We start from the raw sequence: 23,431 nt of genomic DNA on the forward strand, positions 1-23,431 counted from the left end.
GGGGGGTCTGCTGCCTGCTTCTCCCTTAGCATCGTCTTTCCCCACCCTGGGGCACTGGCATCACCCCTCCTGTGCAAACAGGCAGGCCTTGATGTGCCCCATGGCACTGCCCTGCAATTGTGGGGGCAGCTGTTGGATAGAGTCATAGAATCATAGATTATTAGGGTTGGAAGGGACCTCAAGAGATCATCTAGTCCAACCTCCTGCTCAAAGCAGGACCAATCCCCAAATCGCCCTGTCAAAGATTGAACTCGCAACCCTGGGTTTAGAAGGCCAATGCTCAAACCACTGAGCTATCCCTCCCCCCTCATATCAAAATATGGGGGTGGGCAAGGATGAGGATCAGGACTCCTGGGTTCTCCCCTCAAATGTGGAAGGGGAGTGGGGGTTGGGAGTAGAGTGGGGGAGGGGCAGGGCTGGGATCCAGGGCTACTGCTTTTTCTGGTTTTCTTCACCTCCTGCAGCAGCCTCAGTCCTTTCAGTGCATTTCTTGTTCCAAATTCATTTGCTGACTTGTGTAACTCACCCCAGAGGTGGCTGCATCTCAGTGTTGGGTGAGGCACCCTTGGCTGCATCACCTCCTAACTGTGTCTCTCTCCCCCTGCAGGTGACTCTGCAGCACTCGGCAAACATCCACAAGATCGTGGGGCACTTTGAGCATTGGGCAGGCAGGGGCCAGGTGCCCAGCCCTCCCTCCAGAGAATGGGACCCAGCCCCCCCTACTTTTTACAGGGATTAAAAAGGGGTAAAGGAGGGCAAATCAGAGGAGTGGGTGGCCAGGGTCTGGGCAGGGGGTGAAAATTGACTGGTCGGGGGGTCAAGCAGCTGGAGGCAGAGTTAGGAGAGGGGCTGAAGGGCAAAGTCAGGGAGGGGGGAAGGAGCCGGAGCTAAGCCCAGAGGAAGGCGCTGCCAGAGGGTTAAACTCCAGCACAGGCAGGAGCAGAGGGGTAACAGTTATCCCGGTGGGCTGAGACTGCAGTGTTTGCAAACATGGGTGGCGGGAGCAGAGGGCTTTTCTATTTCCTCTCCCACAGGCAGCACCTCTCAGCATGGGCTTCCCAGAGCTGGGCTCTTAAAGGCACAGGCATCCCACTGCCTAGACACTGCAGCTCCTCACTGATGTAACCTACTGAGGTGCTGCAGTAGGAGATTCAATTCAGTGAAACTGGTCATTCCCTATACACCCCCCAGCCAGGGGGCTGTGCACCCCCTTCCCCGAATTTCCCCAACACCCCCCTCAGTGTTCAGGTAGTTACATGCAGCGCTGCCAATGTTGTCATTGGTTGCAAATTTGAATGGAAATTGAAACGTTAACACACACTTTAAAAACAGGTACAACGTATGAAAAATACTTGTAGCTGAGAAAGTAAAATAGGTTTGGAAAGTCTGGACAAAGCTGGGTTTCCTCACCCAGCTGTTGTGTTTGCTGACAATGTCGATGCATTGGCTTCCGCCGTGGTGGCCAACCTTAGAATTTCAAATGATGATTTGTAAGCGAGGTGTGAATGAGCTCTCCCCTGGCAGCTACTGATGACCAGGGTTGGGAGGAGGCTTTGGGACCAGACTGTATTTACATGAACTCACCTACTCTGCCGATGTATCCAGCGGACAGAGCTGGGCTGCCTCTGCTCTAGGTGCCCAGAGGAGGGAAGGTGTGTGGGGCTCCAGCCTGGGACTCTTCATCCCTCCTGCCAAGCCCTGACTATTAATCCCTGCCCTGGCACTCCTTTCTTCACGCACCATGTGGGCCAGAGGAAAAGTGTGGTAGGAAGCAAAACGGCCAAGCTTGTGAACATCAAGTGCAGCAGCAAGAATCTCAACCATCAGGGTAGCAAGTTCTAGAGCCCTAACCCATTGTGGCCATCCCAGCCAAAGACCTGCCTCTAGGAGGTGTGAGTCACCCAGCAGGAGGGGAAAGATTCACTCTTACGCAGCTGGAGACAAGGAAGTTGAGCTCTGGTGCTTTACCACAAGCCAAAACAAGGTCCCACTGAGATTTGAACTCAGATTACAGGATTCAGAGTCCTGAGTGCTGCCCATTACACCATGGGACCAGCTCATAGTGCTTTCTTTGCACATTGGTGACCCTCATGAGGCTGGCTTGTGTAAGGGGGCTCTTGGCCCTTTACTAAAACTTAGTGTGTGTGTGTGTGTGTGGGTTGGGAGGGGGTTGGTTGGCTAGTTCCCAGCACCAACAGAAGGGGGAAGGATCAATGGGAAATCAAGACCCTGAGACTGGCAGTCCCCAGGGACAATGGGGAGAGGCCAAAGCTCCAAGTTAGCTGCACTGACAGGCCAGGCAGTGTAATGAGGGAGCAGCTAAGAAGAGGTTCCAGCCCTGAAGGGAGCAGGTCTTTTAGCACAACAGGAAAAATGCAGAAACACAACCACTAAGGGACTCAAACCCTCAACCTTCTAATCCACAATTGGCTTCCTTAACCATTAGGCCACATGGGGCAGCCAAGGGGCAGAGGTGGCATGTTAGGCTCTTCAGCTGCAATTCGGCAGCGGGTCCCTTGATCCCTCTCGGAGGGAAGGACCTGCCACCAAATTGCCGGGGAAGAAAAAGGCGATGCAGTGGAGCTGCCACCAATTGTAATAGTGGGTGGTTTTTTTTTCCCTGCCTCTTGGGATGGCAAAAACCCTGGAGCCAGCCCTGGCCCCAGCACACGTCACAGCCCCAGCACACGTTATAGCACGTCACAGCCTGGGGCAGGGAGATATTGGGGGAGGGGATGGGAGGAGAATGGGGGAGGGAGAAACCCAGCCCCATAGACCCATAGGGGAGGGAAATATTGGGGGTGGCGATGGGGAGAGGGAAAGACCCAGCCCCATAGACCCGTAGGGGCAGGGGATATTGGGGTCAGGAGGAGACAAGAGGGGGTTGGCAGAGACCCAGCCTGGGATGCAGGGGAAATGGGGGGGGTGGAGGGAGCTGAGGGACAGAAGAGACATGTGGAGTGGTGAAATGTTGGTCCAAGGAAACTGAGTCACTCCCAGGACATGCTGAGCAGTGGGAGAGCACAGGGGCCGGGAGAGAGACCCAGCCCCACAGACCCCAAGAACGATTTTGGGGGCAGGGGAGGAGATGGAGGGATGAGAGACCCAGGCCCATAGACCTCCCCTGGCTCCCAAGTTTGGGGGGAGGGGGGAACTGCCCCACTGCACTCGCCGGCGGCGTGGCTGGGAACCAGGGGAGTGGAGCAGGCTGGGGCTGGGTCACTCCACTTACCATGCAGTGAGTGCAGGGACGAGGGCCATGGGGAAGAGCCGGGCAGTCCCCCCTGCATCAGCTCCCCACTCCATTCACCTCCACTCCACCTTCTCCCCTGAGCACGCTGGTGCTGCTCCACTTCTCCGGCCTCCCAGGCTTGCGGTGCCAATCAGCTGTTTAGTGAGGCAAGCCTGGGAGCGGAGGAGAATTAGAGTGGGGGCAGCATGCTCAGGGGACAAGATGGAGCAGAGGTGAGCTGGGACAGGAAGCGGTTAACCTGCATGCCCCTGCCGCCGTTACTTGCTGCGGGCAGCCCTCTCCCCACACGCCCCCTGCCCCAGCTCACAACCACTGCACTGCCTCCCCTGAGTGCGCTTTTTGGTTCCTCCAACCACTTGGCACCCTAGGTGGCCGACTAGTTCGCCTAGTGGTTGAACCGACCCTGGCCGCTGCCTATCGGCAGGATTCCTTCTCCTCCTCAGTGAGACTAAATCTCCGCACCTAGATAGCCGGTCCGTCCACTGCATCACAATCCCCCATGCCTGAGCCTCCCTGCCAAAGCCCTGAACTTTGCTCCAGATAATTAAATCTCACATCTCACTGGGAACTCGACTTCCTGCGCCCAGAGAGTCTCAGCCCCCTCAGTAGCTGACCTGAGAAACACAGTGTCTGCATAAGCAGCAAAGAATCGTGTGGCACCTTATAGACTAACAAACATATTGGAGCATGAGCTTTCGTGGGTGAATCCCCACTTTGTTGGGTGCATCAGTGTCTGCCTTTTCCAAAGAAGTGTCTGGAGGGTCTTCTCTTGTGTGACCACATGGCCTAATGGCTAAGGCATCTGACTTCGGATCAGGCGATTGAGGGTTTGACTCCCTTTGTGTTTGTGCTCGTGCAGCTTTACCTTTAAGCTAAAAGTCCTGCTCCCTTCAGGGCTGGGAACCTCTTCTTGGCTGCTCAGGCCAATGCTCTGGCTTCAGCTAGAGCCCTGGGAAGGAGTTGGGGGTTGGGAGTCAGAAAGGCTGGGGCAGGAGCCCCAGGTGCTTCCGGTCTAGCCTTTGCCATTCCTGACTTGCTAAAGAAAATGGGCGGCTGCCCAGGCTAGTGTGTAGAGCAGTTTCCCTCTTCCAAATGTGCACCTGTCCCTGTGCTTGAGGGGGTTTGCTACATGGAGCCTGGGTGTTTCTCTGCTTCTCGTCAGCTGGGAAAAAGCCTCTTGGGGTAAAATCTCCTGCCCCACTGCAAAAGTGAGCACCTTGAGTGGGAAGGGTAAGAGGTCCCACCAGGGGGGCTGGCCCTGCTTTCCTACCATCTTCGATAATGGCCACAGAGCATCAGCAGTCACCCTGCATGGTGGTCTATGGGTGACCTTCAGTGGGTGTTTGGCATGGCAGGGAGCAGGCTGGCTGGGTGCTTTTGTGCCTGTCTGAAGGCCATACATAGGCATGGTCCTGCCCTCCTCTTGCCCTGTCCTCGGTTGTTGTGTGGCTTTTAAGCCTTCCCTTGGAGCTGTCAGCGCCAGCCGCCTCTGCTCTAGGTGCCCAGAGGAGGAGAGGTGTGCTGGGCTCCAGCCTGGGAAGCCTGGCCCTGGCACTCCTTCCTTTAAATGCCATGTGAGCAAGAGGAAGAGCTGCAGGTACGAGGACCAAAGTTGTGGACATCAGATTAAGCAGCAGGAAACCCAACCATCAGGTCAACCCGCAGGAATCTCTAGCCAGACTGTTAAATTCTAAGACCCCACCCTGTAGCGGCCAGCTGGATCAAAGACCCATCTCCAATGGGCATCAGTGACCTAGGAGGAGGAGAAAAAGACCTTGCTGAAGTTCACCCAGGTAGAGGGTAACCATATACATTGAGCTCCAAAGCTTTGCAGCAAACCACACTACCCCAGGAGGTCCCACTGAGATTTGAACTCAAATACCAGGACTCAAAGTCTTGAGTGCTGCCCATTACACCATGGAACTTGCTGCTAGTTTGCCTTCTAGACCCCTGTGTCTCTCGGCTGGTTGGTTTGCACTTTGCACTTATTGCTTCCCACCAGCGGCTTCCTCTCGCAGGACTCTCTCTCCTCCTCCAGCGACTGTTGTCCTGCACTATGGGATTCGCGGGTCCTGCCCTGAGTCCACACATCCCCCTGCTTGGTCTCCATTCCCTGAAGGCTGCAGAAATGTCAGGGGAGGCCACCCCTCCCTTCACTCGGTGCTCCCGCTCATATCGGTCAGCTGCAGCCTCATCTCCTGGAACACGGGCAGCTGTCACTTGATCCGGTTTTACAGTCACAGGGTGACTGGCTCCCCAGCCTGGATGCTCTTGTGGAAATCCCACAGGCAACACTGCAGAACTTGGCACCATTAGTCTCTTTGATATTGCGGTGTTTGCCTGACCGCTGGAACAAAGCCCCCAACTCCTCCCTCACCGACTCCCGTCAATCCCTCTGGTTGCCACAGAACCCTCTGATGCTTTCCCGTTCTGCCAACAACACCAGGCTTTGCCCCCCTGCTCCTTTATCTTGCAAGCTCTGGATGTTCAGCTTCCAATATCCTCTGCCCTGGGTCGGGGACAGGGGCAGCTCCAGGCACCAGTGCAGCAAGCGCATGCCTGGGACGGCAAGCTGCGGGGAACGGCCTGCCAGTCACTGTGAGGGTGGCAGTCAGGCTGCCTTCAGCAGCATGCCTGCAGGAGGTCCTCTGGTAATGCGGATTAGGTGACATGCCTGCGGGAGGTCCTCTGGTAATGCGGATTAGGTGACATGCCTGCAGGAGGTCCTCTGGTAATGCGGATTAGGTGGCATGCCTGCGGGAGCTCTGCCAGTCCCGCGGTTTCAGTGGCAATTTGGCAGCGGGTACACTGAAGGAGCGAGACCGGCAGACCTCCTGTAGGCATGCCACCGAATCCGCGTTACCAGAGGACCTCCAGCAGGCATGCTACTGAAGGGTGCCTGACTGCCGTGCTTGGAGCGGCAAAATACATAGAGCCGCCCCTGGTCAGGGAATTGTCCACATTGAGCACATGGTGAGAGTGGTGTGATCCGAACAGTCCATAGGCACCACCCTGCACTAGGCTGTCGACGTGCTCTCCTTCACGTAAATCCGGTCAGTGTGACTCCTGGCCCGTCCCCGCAGAAAGGTGAACCCCCTCTGGGGCTGGTGTGAGCTCCTCCGACCTCACTACAGACCTGCGCCAGGTAGTGCTCAGTGTAAAAACGTTTCCTCTGACAGTCAGGAAAACAGGACCAGGGGTCCTCAGGCCGGCTGACACAATTCAAATCCCCCCAACACCAAACAGTCCAGAGGAAGGGAGCCAGTTCCTTCCACTGATCTTTCCATTCATGTCTTAACTGGGGACCATACACACTAATATAGCTTTATCCAGTGCTGCAGAGCACAAAGCCCACCAGTAATGCCCTCCGTGGACAAAGCTCCAGCCCCTTCTGTACTCACACCACGAATGTGAAGAACAAGACTCCAGGCCCATCATTCTTCCCTGGCCTGGAGAACCAGAGAGATTGGCCCTTCTTGCAATCACCCTCTGCCTATCAATCTACCCTAAACTCATGAATGTGCATTTTCCCAACACCCACCATGTCCAAGTCCAGCTTCTCTAAGGCACTGAACATCAAGGGCTTCCTCCTGGGCCCCCAAATCCCTTCCACCTTTCACACAGCTCTTTTCACAGATGAAAGGTAGAGGGGAAAAAAGAGGTTCTCCTCGCGTACAGATTTTGAGAGCTTTTCCTCCTGATCAGCAAGTGTATTAAGCACATCTTCAGGGGGGTTTGGCATGGCAGGGAGCAGGCTGGCCGGGTGTCTTTGTGGCTGTCTGCTGGCTACGCATAGGCATGGTCCTCCCCTCCTCTGGCTGTGACCTCAGTTGCTCTGTAGATTTTGAGCCTTTCCTTGGAGCTGTCAGCAACAGCCACCTCTGCTCTAGGTGCCCAGAGGAGGAGAGATGTGCTGGGCTCCAGCCTGGGGCTCTTCCTCCCTCCTGCCTAGCCCTGACTATCAAGCCTGGCCCTGGCCCTCCTTTATTCAAGCACCATGTGGGCAAGAGGAAAAGTGTGGCAGGAAGCACAAGGGCCAAACTTTTGGGCCCCATGTGAGGCAGCAAGAATCCCAACTACCTGGTCAAACCACAGGACTGCAGGCATCAGCAACCAGGGTAGCAAGTTATAGAGCCCCAACCAATTTTGGCCACCACAACCCAAAACCCAGCCCTAGTGGACAAGTCACCCAGCAGGAGCAGAAAGATCTGCTCTTGCACAGCTGGAAACAAGGAAGTTGAGCACTGTGAGCTCCAGGGCTTTACCACAAGCCAGCATAAAATCCCACTGATATTTGAACTCAGATTGAAGGACTCAAGAGTCCTGAGTGCTGCCCATTACACCATGGGACCAGTCTGAGCTGCTGTCTCTGCACAGTGGTGACCCTCACGGGGCTGGCTCATGTAAGGGACTGTTGGCCCCTTACTAAAACTTAGTGGGGTTTTGGTTGGCTAGTTCCCAGTCTCAACTGATGGGGGAAGAGCCAATGGGAAACAAGGACCCAGAGACTGCCAGTCCCCAGGGGCAATGGGGAGAGGCCAAAGCTCCAAGTTAGCTGGACTGACAGGCCAGACAGTGTAATGAGGGAGTCACCAGGCCAGGGGGTCCCATCCTCTGTGTGAGCTGGAACTGCCTGGGCCAGAGCGGGGTGGAGCTAAGGAGAGAGCAGGAGCCCGAGAAGAGCCAGGGAGCAGAGCTGCACCAGCCAGGGAGAACCAGAGCAGATCTGTGCTGGGAGCCGAGCCGCAGCAGCACGAGCCATAGAAGCTGCCCAGGGAGCAGTTCTGTGCTAGGAGAAGAGCTGCAGGAAGCGGAGCCAGAGGAGCAGCCCAGGGAGATGGAGGCAGAGCCGCAGCAGCACTGGGGCTGGAGGTGGGTGCAGTGAGCAGTGTGGAAGAGCGAGGGGGACCCTGGGCAGAAGGCCCAGTGCAAGGAGATGCCACCCATCAAGAGATCCCCTACATGAGGGCTGACACTGGGAGCAAGGGTCATGTCACCTAGAGCATGTGGCCACTGCCAGAGCAAGTGTCCAGCCTGTGGTGTCCCTGCAGCACAGCCAGAGCCTGCGAAGGAGGCCTGGGACATGTGAGGGAGAGACTGTGACCTGCCCTGACCCTCCAGAGACGCTGGTTGTGATCTCCCTGCACCACAGAACAGGGTAACATGTTTTCCTTTAATCTTTCCTTATGTTATACATTGATTGCTGGGTAACAAATGGTGTTTGCTTGAAGCACATGCAATGAGGAGTGGGTCAGGGAAGTGCCCAGAGTGGAGACACTGTAGTCCTGGTCAAGTGATTATGACAAGATTGGGGGTCAAACAGTGATGAGTTGCCAAAATCTTACCAACCGGCTCCCTATAAATTTTTTTGATTTAAGGAGGGGAAGTGGGGGAGGGGCCAGGGCTGGAGGAGACATACTTGTGGGGCAAGGGGCCCTTGCAGGGGCTGGGGAAAATTGCCTCCCCCCCAGCAGCCCTGGAGCTTGCAGCCTCCTCCTCTTACAGCTCAAAGCAGCAGGACGACTCAGAAGCTCAGCTGAGCTGCCAAGCTGGTGCCGGTGGCTGGTCACACTGCAGCTGGTGGGAAATGGGGGAGGGGCCAGGGGAACCTCAGCCTCTCCAGCTGGGAATCCTGAGAACAACAGGATGATCCGGCCTGCAGGCTGGAGTTCTTTGCCCATCCCTTGGCCCTTTAACAACCAGTTCTCCACAGAGGTCTAATTTTAGCAACCGGTTCTTGGGAACTGGTGGGAACTGGCTCCAGCTCACCACTGGGATCAAACCCCCCAGGGTTCCTGGGCCCAGCCTTGTTGGGGTTACGAGGACTCTGCCACACATGAGAGTAGAAAGAGCATCCTTGGGGTCAGACAGGCCTCTGGGTAAGGGGTGGGGACTCAGATCCTTTCTCTGGCCCATTGCACCAGGTCATATATAATCCAGGGAAGTTCCTCACAATAGCTGGACCTGAACCTCCTGTACACTGTCCTCATTGCTTCTCTGTCTCTCTTCCCCTCATCTCTGCTGCTCTCCTTATGAGCTTTCTCAGCACCTGGCCCCTCAGCACTTCCTGCCAGCCAGAGACTGTATGTTCTAGGCCTGTTCCTGTGGATGTGGCTTCTCTCCTGATTCCTGAGGAAAGGAAACTTTCCAGGAAATGGCCATGGATTCTGGGAATCTGCATGTGGCTGGTGGACAGCACCAGGAATCATTTGGCTGCTGGCACACAAGGCAACTTAAAACTGAGTGCCTAGGCAGGGGCTTGAATCCTGGATCCTCAGATTAAGAGCTTGATGCACTACCAACTGAGCTAGTTGAGATCATCTTCACCATTTACCACAAGAGCGAGCAGGTAGGCAAAAGAGAGGCAAAAAATGTCCCCAGAACCCCTCCTCTTTTTCTGCACAGCCACTGACTGTCAGCAGGATTACTCCTCCTCCTCCCTCCTGTGCCTCAGTGTGACTAAATCTCCACACCTAGACAGCCGGTCCATCCGCTGCACCCCAATCCCCCCATGCCTGAGCCTCCCTGCCAAAGCCCTGCACCTGGCTCCATAGAATTAAGTCTCACGTGTCACTGGGAACTCTACTTCTTGTGCCCAGAGAGTCTCAGCCCCCCTCAGTAGATGACCTGAGAAACACAGTGTCTGCCTTTTCCAAAGAAGTGCTTGGAGGGTCTTTTCTTATATTACCATGTGGCCTAATGGATAAGGCGTCTGAGTGTGGATCAGAAGATTGAGGGTTTGAGTCCCTTGGTGGTTGTGTTTCTGCAGCTTTACCATTGTGCTGAACGTCCTGCTCCCTTCAGGGCTGGAACCTCTTCTTAGCTGCTCAGGCCAATGCCCTGGCTTCAGCTAGAGCCCTGGGAAGGAGTTGGGGGTTGGATGTCACAAAGGCTGCGGCAGGAGCCCCAGATGCTTCCAGTCTAGCCTTTGCCCTTCCTGACTTGAAAAAGAAAGTGGGCGGCTGCCTGGGCTAGCGTGTGCACCTGTCCCTGTGCTGGAGGGTACTTGCTACATAGCGTCTTGGGCGCCTGGGTGTTTCTCTGCTTCTTGCCAGCTTCGGAAAAGCCTCTTGGGGTAAAATCTCCTGGCCCACAGCAAAAGTGAATACCTTGAGTGGGACCAGTCAGAGGCCCCACCATGGGGGCTAGCCCTGGCCCTGCTTTCCTACTATCTTCTGATGTTGGCCACAGAGCATCAGCAGCCACCCTGCATGCTGGTGACCTTCAGTGGGTGTTTGGTATGGCAGGGAGCATCCTGGCTGGGTGTTTGTGTGCCTGTCTGAAGGCCACACCTAGATATGGTCCTGCCCTCAGTTGCTCTGTGGCTTTTAAGCCTTCCCTTGGAGCTGTCAGCACCAGCTGCCCAGAGGAGGAGAGTTGTGTGGGGTCACTTTTACAGATGCCCCTTCCCTGGCACTGCCCTTGCTCAGCTGCACAGATAAGTTTTCATCCCCAACCCCTGCTTAGCAGCCCTCTGGCACCATTCCTGAGGGCTACCCTGCCTCACTTTCTTCCCACCATGTTGGGAAAGACAGTTCTCATTATTAAAGGGCAGGTGGGCCAACTAGGGGCAGAAGCCTGTTCTATGTTTTCCTACTGCAGAGCCCAAGCTCAGGAACTCATCTTGGGTGCAAGCACTGCTGTGCTCCCAGAGAGCTAGCCATCTTTGCACAAAGCATGACAGGGCCTGCCAAAGCCCGGGATTGAGAACCAGGGACCTTTAAATCTTCAGTCTAACCCTCTCCTAACTGAGCTACTTTGGCAGTTGCATAATAGCGTATTGTCCTGTTGCTTCTCTGTCTGGGATGTTTTTGTCAGCAGTCGCACACAAAAAGGACAGGAAAAGAATGGCTGCTTCACACCCGCACTGGAGGAACCCGGCGCCCTTAGCTGTGGTGAGTAAGAAGTGTCTGTTAGCTGACAGGGCCTGTCCCCCAGGAGCTGGAACAGTAGCTGCCACCTCACCCTTGGCTCCAGGCTGTGAGAAATGCTCATTTCCTGGCTGCATGGGCGGATGCTGCTCCGTGCTCTGGAGTGTGTCTGTATTGGTCTGTCAACCCCCCGTCTTCAATGAGCCAGTCTGGTAAGGTCCCAAGTGTCCCCTCTGGTCTGGCAGCTGAGAGTCTGTGCAGACATCAACCCCCCTGCCAACCCCACAGGCAGCAGCAGCGCCAGCCCCCCTCCCAGCACCACAGGGGCACTCAATGCACATCCTGTGGGGAAATGGCTCCTTAGTATCCAGCTGCTAGAGTGAGAGTCAGGAGAGAGCAGTGTCTGGCTCACCTTGAGGGAGAGAAGAGACCTGATGAGTGCGGATCTCCCTCAGTCTCCTCGCAATGCTGGTCAGTTGTATTGTCACTGTGATAGTCAGTGCTTCCCTTCAGGGCCGGCCCTAGAGGGGTCCGGGACAAATCCCATGGAGTCACTGACTTGGCTCCTTTCACACACTAGAGAGAGGAGCAAAACCAGGGTTATGGCTGATCTATGGGGCACTAGGTGAGTGGCAGAGGCTACAGGCGCTGAGAGTTTGCCTGACACCTCAGGGACACAGTGTGAGGTGGTGTCCCAGGCATCTCTATGAAAGGAGCAGAAGAGGATTTCCTTGGGGTGGGGAGAGACTTGAGGGTGTTTCAGGGGGTTGTACAGAGGTATTGCCCGGATAAGATACTGGCTAAAACACAGGCCTTACTGTGAGCAGGATTTGAACCTGCGCTGGGGAACCCTATTGGATTTCAACTCTAACATCTTAACCACTCAGCCATCACAGCTGTGAGCATAAAGGTGCCCTAATGCCAGAGAAACTGGTAAAGGATCACAATGCCCAGGAGTGAAGTCATCTGAACTACAGAATTCCCACTGCAAACCTGGCTCCAAAAGCACAGGGGGGATTTGGGGTTTGTTCTCTTTGCTTAGCCATGTGCAGTCGCACAGAGAGCGTGTTTAAAAGTCTCCCCTCCCACAGAGCGGGAATAGGAAATTATTCTCAACTTGAAGCCTGATGTGAATGAGGATGTCTGGACCACAGGGCCAGGGACTTGCCTTTGCTATAGAAACCAGTGACACACGGAACCAGGCTAATGAAAATGTTTCCTGGAATCAGTAACTGGAATAGCAGCAGTATTGTGCAGAGAAATGTCTCACAAGAGGAGTCAGCGCATTGGTGGTTTGGTAGCAGAAGTCACAGCTACAGCAGGGGAGGTCTAGCTTTGGTTTCTGGCCAACAGAGGAAGGAGTTTTATTATCTCCAAATTTCAGTAGAAAAATTCAGACCCAAACTGTGTGTGGTGGGGGTTTCTCTGGTTTCGTTTGTTTTTCTCATTTGAAATGTCCTTGATCATTTTTCTGGGAAAACTATTTGGACAAATCCAAGGAAGAGTTAGAACAATTACAAATCTCCATGGGAGTAAGGGGGGTCTCTCAGCACCAGGGGAGGGGTGGAGATTTTCATGGAGGGGAGTTGAGGAGATAAATGAGAGGCTTTTGCTTCAGCAAAGGGAGCGGCTTGGGAGTTTCATTTTTACCAAGTGAATCCCACTCCCCCACACACACACACTGCTTCCCTGCTATTGCTACCCCAGCTCAAATCTCACTGACACCCCCAGCATGTGACCTACAGCTTCCTCCTGACAAAGCCCTTATCTATCAGAGACAAAATCCCCTCATCTGCCCCTTCTCCCAGCTCAGCCCTCTGCCCCCAGAGCCCAGGACAACCCCGACCTAGCCATGCCGGGGGGTCGGGCTTAATCTTCAAGGCCGAGCGCAAAACCTTCAGCCGCGGACGTTTTGCTCCCTTCCCACCTCGGCCCAAGCGGCAAGGGAGAAACGGACGAGACACGCCAGCTGGAAGACACCTCTCTCCCACTTCTCTATAGCCTTCTGTGATATTATTAATATGAACTGGGACCGTAGGGATCATTGTTGCCACCACTGTTATATATGTGCAGCAAATATTGTGCAAAGGTTGTCGTGTGACGTGTCTATGACAAGGTTACGATTTGCTGTTTATAATTATGCTGGCTGTATGTGTGTACCATTTTTGTGTTTGAAGTTATGAATATGGGCTATGTGCTTGTATCTCAAATGTATTTGATTCCAAGTAGCCTCAGTGTCATCAGTCCCCAACTCCTTCAGCAGTCCATAGCAAAGAGACCCCTCCACCCACAATCCTGGACTCCCTGGGAGGTGCCTCCCACACACACACACCCAACCCAATGGAGCATCAAGGATTAAAATGGCAGCATCTAGTGTCAGTGGGGTTCAGTGGCTCAGGCCAGACACCTGAGCTGGGGACCCACCCCCATAGCACTGCTCGAGGGCCTGGGCCCGGGGTGTTCACAGCCCCTTCCTTACCCCTCCGAGCCCAGCCTGGCTCCTCACCTGGAATAAAGCAGAAGCGTCTGTCGGCCTCGCTGCTGTCCAAGTTCCAGGCGCTGCTGTTGTCCCACAGGAAGCGGGCCGAGCTGCTGGGGCTGGGAGAGGGATCCTCCACCTCCTGCCCTGGGAAGGCTGGAAGGTCCCCACTGACTGGGCAGGGAGATGCCTCCTGCTCGAAATCGGGGCTGGGCTCCTGGGGCCGCTGCTGCCCACACAACAAGCCCCGGAACCACCCTGCCCAGTTCCGCTCCTGGGCTGGGTCCTGCCTGCCCAGCTGCATCCTGGACCAGCTCCATTTTGGCCTTGACGGTGCCTCTCCCACCTCAGCGCCTGCACCGGGAGCAGGTTTCCTCTTCCAGAAGGCTGGGCACTTCCACCTCCTGGCCCGGCCGAGAGCTCCTTCCCCGCCATTGGGGACGGTGGGGCCGCTATGCTCCTGGGGAAGATGGCAGCTGCTTCCCACAGGCTCTGGGGCCGCCTGCAGAGCCTTCTTCCTGAACATCCTCAGGTGCCTGGCCATCCTGGAACCGAGCGGCGAGCAGGCTGGGGTCTGGGGTCAAGGCAGCCTCTCACTAACCAACTTGTTTGGTCTCTCCCCATCCCTGCCCCAGACAGAGCAACTCCTCCTCCCCGCACAGGGGTGCAGGGAGTGCAAGCTACACACACTGGCAGGAGTTCATTGCATGATCTGCTCCCCCTCAACCTTCCCCCTCGTGATCCCTGGGGCTGCAAGAACCGGGGAGTCTTGTCCTTTTCAAGCCCTGGGGTCAGTCACAAAGACCACTGGTCACTTTGGACAAGCAGCTCCCTCCTGCCAGCCCAGGACACACTCACACTTCCTCCCACCCATCCCCCGCCCAGGCTAGAGAAGGAACAGAACTCAGGAGTCCAGACTTCTCCTGGGAAACCATTCCCACTTCAAAGTCCCTAGACATAGCAAGGCCAGGACCCCTTCGTTTCCCATTGATTTCCATGCTCAGCAGCTCACCGGGTCTGGCCCAGCTCAGAGACTCTCAGCCTGGGAAACAGTCTCCCACAAGGGAAGGGTTAGGAGCCCCTTGCTGGGACCTTGCCAAACACGCTGGAGATGGCTCTGGAGAAGCCCCTCCCCAATCTGAGAGTGAGTGGCTCCTGAGGGCTGTTTGCAAATCTAATGTCCTTTGAGAGAGATTCTCTCCCCCTCTTTCTGCCTCTCCCCAGACAGACAGGGAATGCCACCGAGGAGCCCTAATGCCACTCACTTGCTCTGGTGATGGAGCGATGGATGGAGGATGTTCAATGTCATCCCTCGCCCTTCTCCTCACTTTCCAAGCCCAAGACAGGCTGGAGAGGGGGATGGTGACCTGAGGAGCTACCCTGCCCAGCCAGCAGGCAGGGTGATGACACTGGGCGATCGGCTGGCTGGAAAACAAGAGTCTGTCTTATTGCCAGGGAAAGGAGAAACTTGGCCAGCAGCAGGCGGTGCAGAACATCACCCTAGTGCAGGGGTGACAGCGCCTCCGGGATCCTGAAATCCCAGCACTTTACACACCTTCCTGGAGCCTCCCAATCCCCCTGGGCTGTTGGGACTGCGCCCTCAACCCTACTGATGAGAAACAAGCCTGGGGAGGGGAAGCTACTGACTCAGGGTCACACTAAGTGTCAGAAGTATGGATGGGACCCAGCAGTCCTTCTTTCTAGGCCCCTTTGCTAACCACTGCTGCACATTCCCTCCCACAGCTGGCAATTACAAGCAGGCCCTCATGGCAGCTCCCCCTGCCTTTGAGAGGGAGTGTGCTCCACTGGAGTCACTGGACCAGGGGATTGGGAGTCAGGACTCCTGAGTTCCATTGATGGGATTTCATACTTTCCCGCTATTGAAAAGTGCTCAGAGAATCTCCCAGACAAAGCTGCTCTGACAGTGCTAAGCAGCATCTGACCATTCAAGGGCGGAGCGCACTGCCCAGGAGGAGGAGGAGTGTTTGGCTCTGGGGTTTCACTTCATCCCAGTCTAGAGAGAGGGGCCCAGCCAAGGAGTTTGGCTCAAGAAGACTAATTCTCCAGTTTGTTAAGGGCATTTTGAATTCCAGTCCTGTGCCCCTAAGTGCTTGGTGTCATTTGCAAATTTTAGAAGCATGCTCTACACTCCATTTTCCAAAGCACTAATGAAAATATTGAATAGTACCAGAACGAAGACTGTTCCCTGCCAGACCCACTAGGCTCACCCTCTCCGTTGGACAGCCAAACATGGAGAAGGGCTCTTGGAGTCTGGGCTTTCAACCAGCTCTGCACCCACATCACACTGATTGCATGTAGACCACATTTCCCTTGTTTGCTTGTGAGAATGTCCTACGGGATTGTGTCAAAAGCCTACGTAACACCAAGATAGATCCTATCTACTGTTTACCCATCTCCACTAGGCCCGGAACCCTGCCGAAGAAGGAAAGAGGATTGGGGTGGAATGATTTGTTCTTGACAAATCCATGCTCACTAGTCCTAAGAACCAAAGTATCCTGTACGTGCTGCTGACAAACTGATTGTTTAAGAATGTATTCCAATATCTCTCCAGCTATGGAAGTGAGGCGAGCTAGTCTGTGGGTATGTCTATACTACGGGATTATACCGATTTTACAGAAACCGTTTTTTAAAAACAGATTGTATAAAGTCGAGTGCACGCGGCCACACTAAGCACAGTAATTTGGCGGTGTGCATCCATGTACAAAGGCTGGTGTCAATTTCCGGAGTGTTGCACTGTGGGTAGCTATCCCATAGTTCCCGCACTCTCCCCCGCCCTTGGAATTCTGGGTTTAGATCCCAGTGCCTGATAGTTGCTGGTGGTTCTGGGTACAGCCTCACCCCTCCCTCCATGAAAGCAGCAGACAACCGTTTCACGCCTTTTTTCTTGGGTGAACTGTGCAAATGCCATAGCACAGCAAGCATGGACCCTGCTGAGCTCAAGACAGCAATCATGGACGTTGTAAACACCTTGTGCATTATCGTGCAGTCTATGCTGAACCAGGACCTGCAAAACCAGGTGAGGAAGAGGCGGCTATGGCAGCGTGGTGACGAGAGTGGTGAGGACATGGACACAGAATTCTCTCAAACTGCGGGCCTCTGCACTTTGGAGATCCTGCTGGTAATGGGGCAGGTTCTAGCCATTGAATGCCGTTTTTGGGCCCAGGAAACAAGCACAGACTGGTGAGACCGCATAGTTTTGCAGGTTTGGGACGATTCCCAGTGGTTGCGAAACTTTCACATGCATAAGGGCACTTTCATGGAACTTTGTAACTTGCTTTCCTCTGCCCTGAAACGCCAGAATACCAAGATGAGAGCAGCCCTCACAGTTGAGAAGCGAGTGGCAATATCCCTCTGGAAGTTTGCAATGCCAGACAGCTACCGGTCAGTCAGGAATCAATTTGGAGTGGGAAAATCTTCTGTGGGGGCTGCTGTGATGCAAGTAGCCAAAGCAATCATTAAGCTGCTGCTACGAAAGGTTGTGACTCTGGGAAATGTGCAGGTCATAGTGGATGGCTTTGCTGCAATGGGATTCCCTAACTGTGGTGGGGCGATAGATGGTACCCATATCTCTATCTTGGCACTGGAGCACGAGGGCACCCAGTACGTAAACCACAAGGGGAACTTTTCAATGGTGCTGCAAGCACTGATGGATCACAAGGGACGTTTCACCAACACCCATGTGGGATGGCCAGGATGAGTTCATGACGCTCGCGTCTTCTGGAACACTACTCTATTTAAATGGCTGCAGCAAGGGAATTACATCCCAGACCAGAAAATAACAGCTGGGGATGTTGAAATGCCTGTAGTTATCCTGGGGGACCCAGCCTTCCCCTTGATGCTATGGCTCATGAAGCCATACACAGGCAGCCTGGACAGTAGTCAGGAGTTGTTCAACTACAGGCTGAGCAAGTACAGAATGGTGGTAGAATGTGCATTTGGCCGTTTAAAGGCGTGCTGGTGCACATTACTAACTCGCTCAGATCTCAGCCAAACCAATGTCCTCTTTGTTATTGCTGCTTGCTATGTGTTCCACAATCTCTATGAGAGTAAGGAGGAGACATTTATGGTGGGGTGGGAGGCTGAGGCAAATCACCTGGCCGCTGATTATGCGCAGCCAGACACCAGGGCGATTAGAAGAGCACACCAGGAAGCGGTGCGCATCAGAGAAGCTTTGAAAACGAGTTTCATCACAGGCCAGGGTACAGTGTGACTGCTGTGTTTGTTTCCCCTTGATGAACCCTCCCCCCCTTGATTGACTCATTCCCTGTAAGCCACCCACCCTCCCCCTTCGATTACAGCTTGCTTAAGAAAATGAAGTCACTATCATTTAAAAATCATGTATTCTTTATTAATTCATTATAAAAAGAGGGAGAGAACTGACAAGGTAGCCCGGGTGGGGTTTGGGAGGAGGATAGGAGGGAAGGAAAAGGCCACTAAAAAATTTCAAAGTAATGCCAGCCTTTTGGTTCGGCTGTCCACGGGGGTGGAGTGGGCGAGTGAACAGAGCCTCTCCCCCCCGCGTTCTTACACGTCTGGGTGAGGAGGATGTGGAACATTGTTGTACAGACAAAACTACACAGGATCTTTTCATGGGGCAAGACAAAGATGCCACATTTATGATGATAACAATCTGATTTATGACCAATAACTAATATCTTAATTCTTATACACACATTATACCTAATACCTATACACAAACACACACACACACACCCAAATGTTCTGCAGCTGCTGCATAATTACCAATTCTGGACATAGCTTGAGTTCCTGGCTTGATTTTGCTGCTTGGGTTCATAGCTTGTGGCAGCTAACTGGCCAGGAAAGCCGTGCACAAGGACGAGCTGGGTCTCTGTCGGGCATGCACCGATGTCCTTCCATGTTGGCAGCAGAATGTTACCCTCCAAAGTCTTCCATCTCACCCATCCTTTTTTATAGGCTTTTAGTTTGGATTTAAAATCTATAGGTCTTGCTGTGTCACATTGCCTCTGGGTTTGGATTGATCACCCATCAATTGCAGGCGTGACTTTCAGCCTTGAACCTGGCTTTGATTTTCCTTCTATTGTTCTTTTGTCCTTTTCATTTTAGAGTGGATGCTTCTTACTTTGTTTAGGGCTGTTGTCTAGGTCTTCAGCCGTTGGTATTTGAACTTTATCTTATCAGGACAGGCTGGGGCTGGAAGTTGATTCCATCATCCATACATGCCTCATCACACATCTAAACTAAACTAATAAGATTACAGCAGGGTTTGCAAAAATGAAGGTTGGAGGAAGCTTTTACAAAATGGAGTGAATGTTTTAAAATGGGGTTTGAATTACAATATGGCAAACAGTGAACAGAAGTTACAGTGTAGGCAAGTGTAGTGTGGATGGTGAACAGAAGTTACATTAATAAAGTGAACAATTAAAAACAATTTCATTTATCAGTTCTACAACATGGTGAGGAGTGAGGGTGGTTACACAGGGGCTGCAGAGGCACTCTGTGATCCTGCTGCTGTTCCTGAAGCTCCACCAGATGGCGGAGCACGTCAGTTTGATCATGCAGCAGCCCCAGAGTTGCACCCCACCACCGCTGATCTTCCTGCCGCCACCTCTGATCTTCCTGCTGCCACCTCTCATCTCGAGCATCCCTCCTCTCCTCACGTTCACTGGCATCTTTCCTGTAATTTGATACCACATCCTTCCACTCGTTCAGATGAGCTCTTTCATTGCGGGTCACTTCCATGATTTCTGAGAACATTTCGTCTCGCGTCTTTTTTTTTCCGCTGCCTTATCTGAGCTAGCCTTCGGGATGGAGTAGGGAGGTTTGAAAAATGTGCAGCTGCATGAGGGAGGGAAAAAAGGGAGAGAAGTATTTAAAAAGATACATTTTACAGAACAATGCTTATACTCTTTCACGGTGAACAACACTATTCACCTTACATAGCACATATGATTTCTCTACAAGGTCACATTTTGCATCTTAATATTGAGTGCCTGTGTCTCTCGTGTTAGAGATCTCACAGATGCAGGTCCGGGCAGCAGAATTCGGCTTGCATGCATCCATGGTAAGCCATTGTCTTTTGGCTTCTGCAACCTTCATATATCCAGCGCCCTCCTTTACCAAATAGCAAGCAAAGCCCGTTCAGTGCTGCTTCTTTCCTCTTAACATGCAGCAGCAGAAGCCACCCCCCATCCAATTCTCTGGGATGATCGCTTTACCCCTCCTTCCACGGCGTGGCTGATATCATGGAAGATCACTGCTAAACACCTCCCTCCCACCTCCCCCCCCATTGCATAGCTGGTAGCAGGGAAGCTCCCTGCTAGCCAAACGCGAAAAAGCTCAGTGCCAATCACCCGCTCCCCTTCCCCCTGCTTGGCTACCTGCAAGGAAGGATTTCTTTTAAGCAGCAGGCAACCAGCCCAGTAGGAATGGCCATCTCTGTCCCCTTAATTAAATTCCTGAATTTCAACCAGGTTACCATGACCGATATCACTCTCCTGAGGATAACACAGCGAGATAAAGAATGGATGTTGCCTCAATGCCAGCAAACACCGGGACCATATGCAGCTAGACTTTGTCATGCAATGATACCAGATTACTTGCTATATGCATGGTGTGGTCAAGTGTCCTACCATGGTGGACGGAATAAGGCTGCCCTGCCCAGAAACCTTCTGCAAAGGCTTTTGGAGTACCTCTAGGAGAGCTCCCTGGCAATGTCCCTGGAGGATTTCCGTTCCATCTCAGACATGTTAACAGACTTTTCCAGTAACTATACTGGCTGCGAATGCACCCCAAGTCCTCAGGGCAAATTAATCATTACAAAACGCTTGCTTTTAAATCATGTTTTATATTCACAAAGGTATACTCACCAGAGGTCCCTTCCATGGCTTCATTGTGTGGGATAGTGGCTTGGGAGGGCTGGGAGGATAATTCCATCAGAGTGAGAAAAAGCTCCTGGCTGTTGGGGAGAATGGAGTGCTGTGTGCTCTCTGCAAGCTCGTCCTCCTCATCTTCCTCATCCGCAGAATCCTCAACCATGGCTGAGATTACCACCCCACCTAGGAATCCACGGACAGGGGTGAGGTAGTGGTGGCAGACCCCCCGAGAATTGCGTGCAGCTCAGCGTAGAAGTGGCATGTTTTCGGCCCTGCCCCGGACCTTCCGTTGGCTTCTTTGGTTTTCTGGTAGGCTTGTCTGAGCTCCTTAACTTTCACACAACATAGTACTGAGTCCCTGGTGTGGCCTCTCTGCATCATGGCCTTGGAAATTTTTTCAAATGTTTTTTCATTTCGTCTTTTGGAACAGAGTTCTGTTGGGACAGAATCCTCTCCCCATATAGCGATCAGATCCAGTACCTCCCATGTGGTCCATGCTGGAGCTCTTTTTCGATTCTCAGGAGACTGCATTGTTACCTGTGCTGATGAGCTCTGCATGGTCACCTGTGCTGATCAGAGCTCCACGCTGGCCAAACAGGAAATGAAATGCAAAAGTTTGCAGGGCTTTTCCTGTCTACCTGGCCAGTGAATCCGAGTTCAGATGGCTTTCCAGAGCGGTCACACTAACTCTAATCTGACATGGCAATACCGATTTCAGCGCTACTCCCCTCGTCAGGGAGGAGTACAGAAATCAGTTTTAAGAGCCCTTTATATCGATATAAAGGGCTTCGTTGTGTGGACGGATGCAGGGTTAAATCGGTTTAACTCTGCTAAATTCGGTATAAACACATAGTGTAGACCAGGCCTGTAAGTCTCAGAGTTCTCTTAGTTCCCTTTTAAAGATAGGTCCAGTCTTGTTCAAGGGTGGGAAGATGTTCCTCTTCAGGGATCTCAGACGAGAACTGGGGCACAACACCTAGTTTGTTAAGGCCACAGAAACAGAGGCAGGAACCTCTTCTCTCCTGCTGGCAAAGAATCCCAGGTACCTAAGAGACAGGGACTCACATCTCTGAATGGGCTTTAAAAAAGGCAGTGGTTAAAAAGTTTGGCCCCGACCATTTCTTGTTTCTACAGACTAGACATTTTAGCAAACTTTAGAATTCCTTGGTGCTAAACACCGTGAAACTCCCCTTTCTCCTTCACAGAGGGTTTTAACGCCCCTTATCTCATCCAGGCTCACGACTGCCCAGAGTTCGAGAACTGTTCCAGTTTCCATTGGACAGATGGGGAGGAGCCTGAGGTCCAGAGAAGGGAAGTGACCTACCCAAGGGCCTAGACAGCAAGGCAGTGGCAGAGCCAGAAAGAGAAGCCACCGATCCTGACTCCTGTTCTAACAACCAGCAAACCCCACCTCCCCAGAGGCAGGGATAGAGCTCAGGAATTTAGATGGTGGGAAAATTTCATTGAAACTGTTTCTGTCAGAAAATTCCATTCAGACTAAACCTCTTTCTTTCTCAAAATCAAAACAAGTGGGATGAAATTTCTTTGCAAAAATATTTTGTTGCAAAACAAACGCATCTCCTGTTTGTCAAAGTGTGTTAAATTGCCTCGTTGCACACAAAGAGGAGACACTTAGATTACAAACATGAGATAAGATGCTTCACTCTGAGCTAAGTAGTTGCTGCTCTTAACAATTTCAAAATAAAAAATACAAATAAAAGAGACTATTTCAGCTATTCTATTATGTCATAATCTGCTCTGAGTAAATGTGATAGGACACTTCATATTATGCATTACCCCTAGTGACACTCTCCAATGGATCCCCATCCTCCACCCACCGTGAGGTAGGTAGGAGCGGATCATTATTATCCCTACTTGAAAGAGGGAGAAGCTAAGGCTGAGAAAGGAGAATTTACTTGTCTTAGGTCACACAGCCAGCAAGTGGCAGAGATGAGAATAGGACCCAAGAGCCCTGATTTTCAAACTAATCATCAGATCTTGAATTTCAAACATTGAATGACTTGAGTAAAGTGTTCTCAAATGAGCTGCAGACCAACACTGCACAGTAATTATTCAGCAAGTATTTGAGGAGAACTGCAATGTTAGAGAGAATCAGGAACTGCTCAGAGACCATTAATGCACCGAAACTGCAGAATTCATCAAACATATAATTGGTTCTGACTTATTTCCTTGGTCTTCAAAGAGAACAACAAGGACCTGAGTCTCCTCCCTGTCAATAACCACCTGCTCAGCCTATCAGGGTAGAATCATAGACTATTAGGGTTGAAAGGGACCTCAGGAGGTCATCTAGTCCAACCCCCTGCTCCAAGCAGGACCAATCCCCAGATTTTTACCCCAGTTCCCTTAATGGCCCCCTCAGGGATTGAACTCACAACCCTGGGTTTAGTAGGCCAATGCTCAAACCCCTGAGCTATCCCTCCCCCCAAGAGACTGAGGACGGGAGGCTGAGGGTTTTCACCAGAGAGCCCAAAGGATGGGCCAGGTCACCGGTGGGGATCACTGCCCGAGCACTATTTCAGCCCCACATTTTTGGGTGGACCTCCCACAGTGTGTGCTGTGGAGCACTCACCCACAACACACACCCACACACACACACTGCTCCTAGTGTTGGGAGGGGAACAGGTGAAAGGACAAAAGACGCAAGAGACAAAGAGAAAGGAGGGAGGGATGGATGGAGGAAAAGGTGAAACACAAAGGACAAACCCTAATGTCCCCAGTGATTCTAAGGGATAAAATCCCAGGTGCACAATAAAATTCTGCATCCTTAAACTTGTATTTTCCATGCCTAGAATTCAACTGTCAACAGATGAGTCAGACTGAACAGGGTTCAAACCTTGAAAAGGCTCTTACCTTCTAAACAGGGACGGCTGTTTTCTAGTAAAATCACTAAAAGGGAAGGAGAAAACTCAAAAGAGGTTCCTCCTGGCGCTCA

At 52.7% G+C, this 23,431-nt stretch overlaps 1 protein-coding gene and 1 non-coding gene across 4 annotated transcripts in view; both read right to left on the reverse strand.

Moving 5' to 3' along the window:
- The window catches only part of LOC127041580 (uncharacterized), a 166,578-nt gene extending 150,522 nt beyond the window's left edge, over nucleotides 1-16,056 (reverse strand). Inside the window, exons 1-4 of one of the 3 annotated variants that reach the window (XM_050935612.1) lie at nucleotides 16,014-16,056; nucleotides 14,869-15,024; nucleotides 13,631-14,148; nucleotides 12,312-12,604 (exon numbers count right to left, since the gene is read on the reverse strand). In XM_050935612.1, the coding sequence (XP_050791569.1) occupies nucleotides 12,588-12,604; nucleotides 13,631-14,148; nucleotides 14,869-14,912 (579 nt within the window). In that variant the 5' untranslated portion in view covers nucleotides 14,913-15,024; nucleotides 16,014-16,056 and the 3' untranslated portion in view covers nucleotides 12,312-12,587. Of the gene's footprint in view, nucleotides 1-12,311; nucleotides 12,605-13,462; nucleotides 14,149-14,868; nucleotides 15,025-16,013 lie in introns of those variants that run through there. The other 2 variants (XM_050935611.1, XM_050935610.1) reach the window with 2 other exon arrangements.
- On the reverse strand, nucleotides 1,983-2,054 carry TRNAQ-CUG (transfer RNA glutamine (anticodon CUG)). The gene has a single exon. It is a non-coding gene; the product is annotated as a tRNA-Gln (tRNA).
- Nucleotides 16,057-23,431: the final 7,375 nt, after the last annotated feature.

This window comes from Gopherus flavomarginatus, assembly GCF_025201925.1.
Source record: "Gopherus flavomarginatus isolate rGopFla2 chromosome 13 unlocalized genomic scaffold, rGopFla2.mat.asm SUPER_13_unloc_3, whole genome shotgun sequence".
NCBI classification, from domain to species: Eukaryota; Metazoa; Chordata; order Testudines; family Testudinidae; genus Gopherus; species Gopherus flavomarginatus.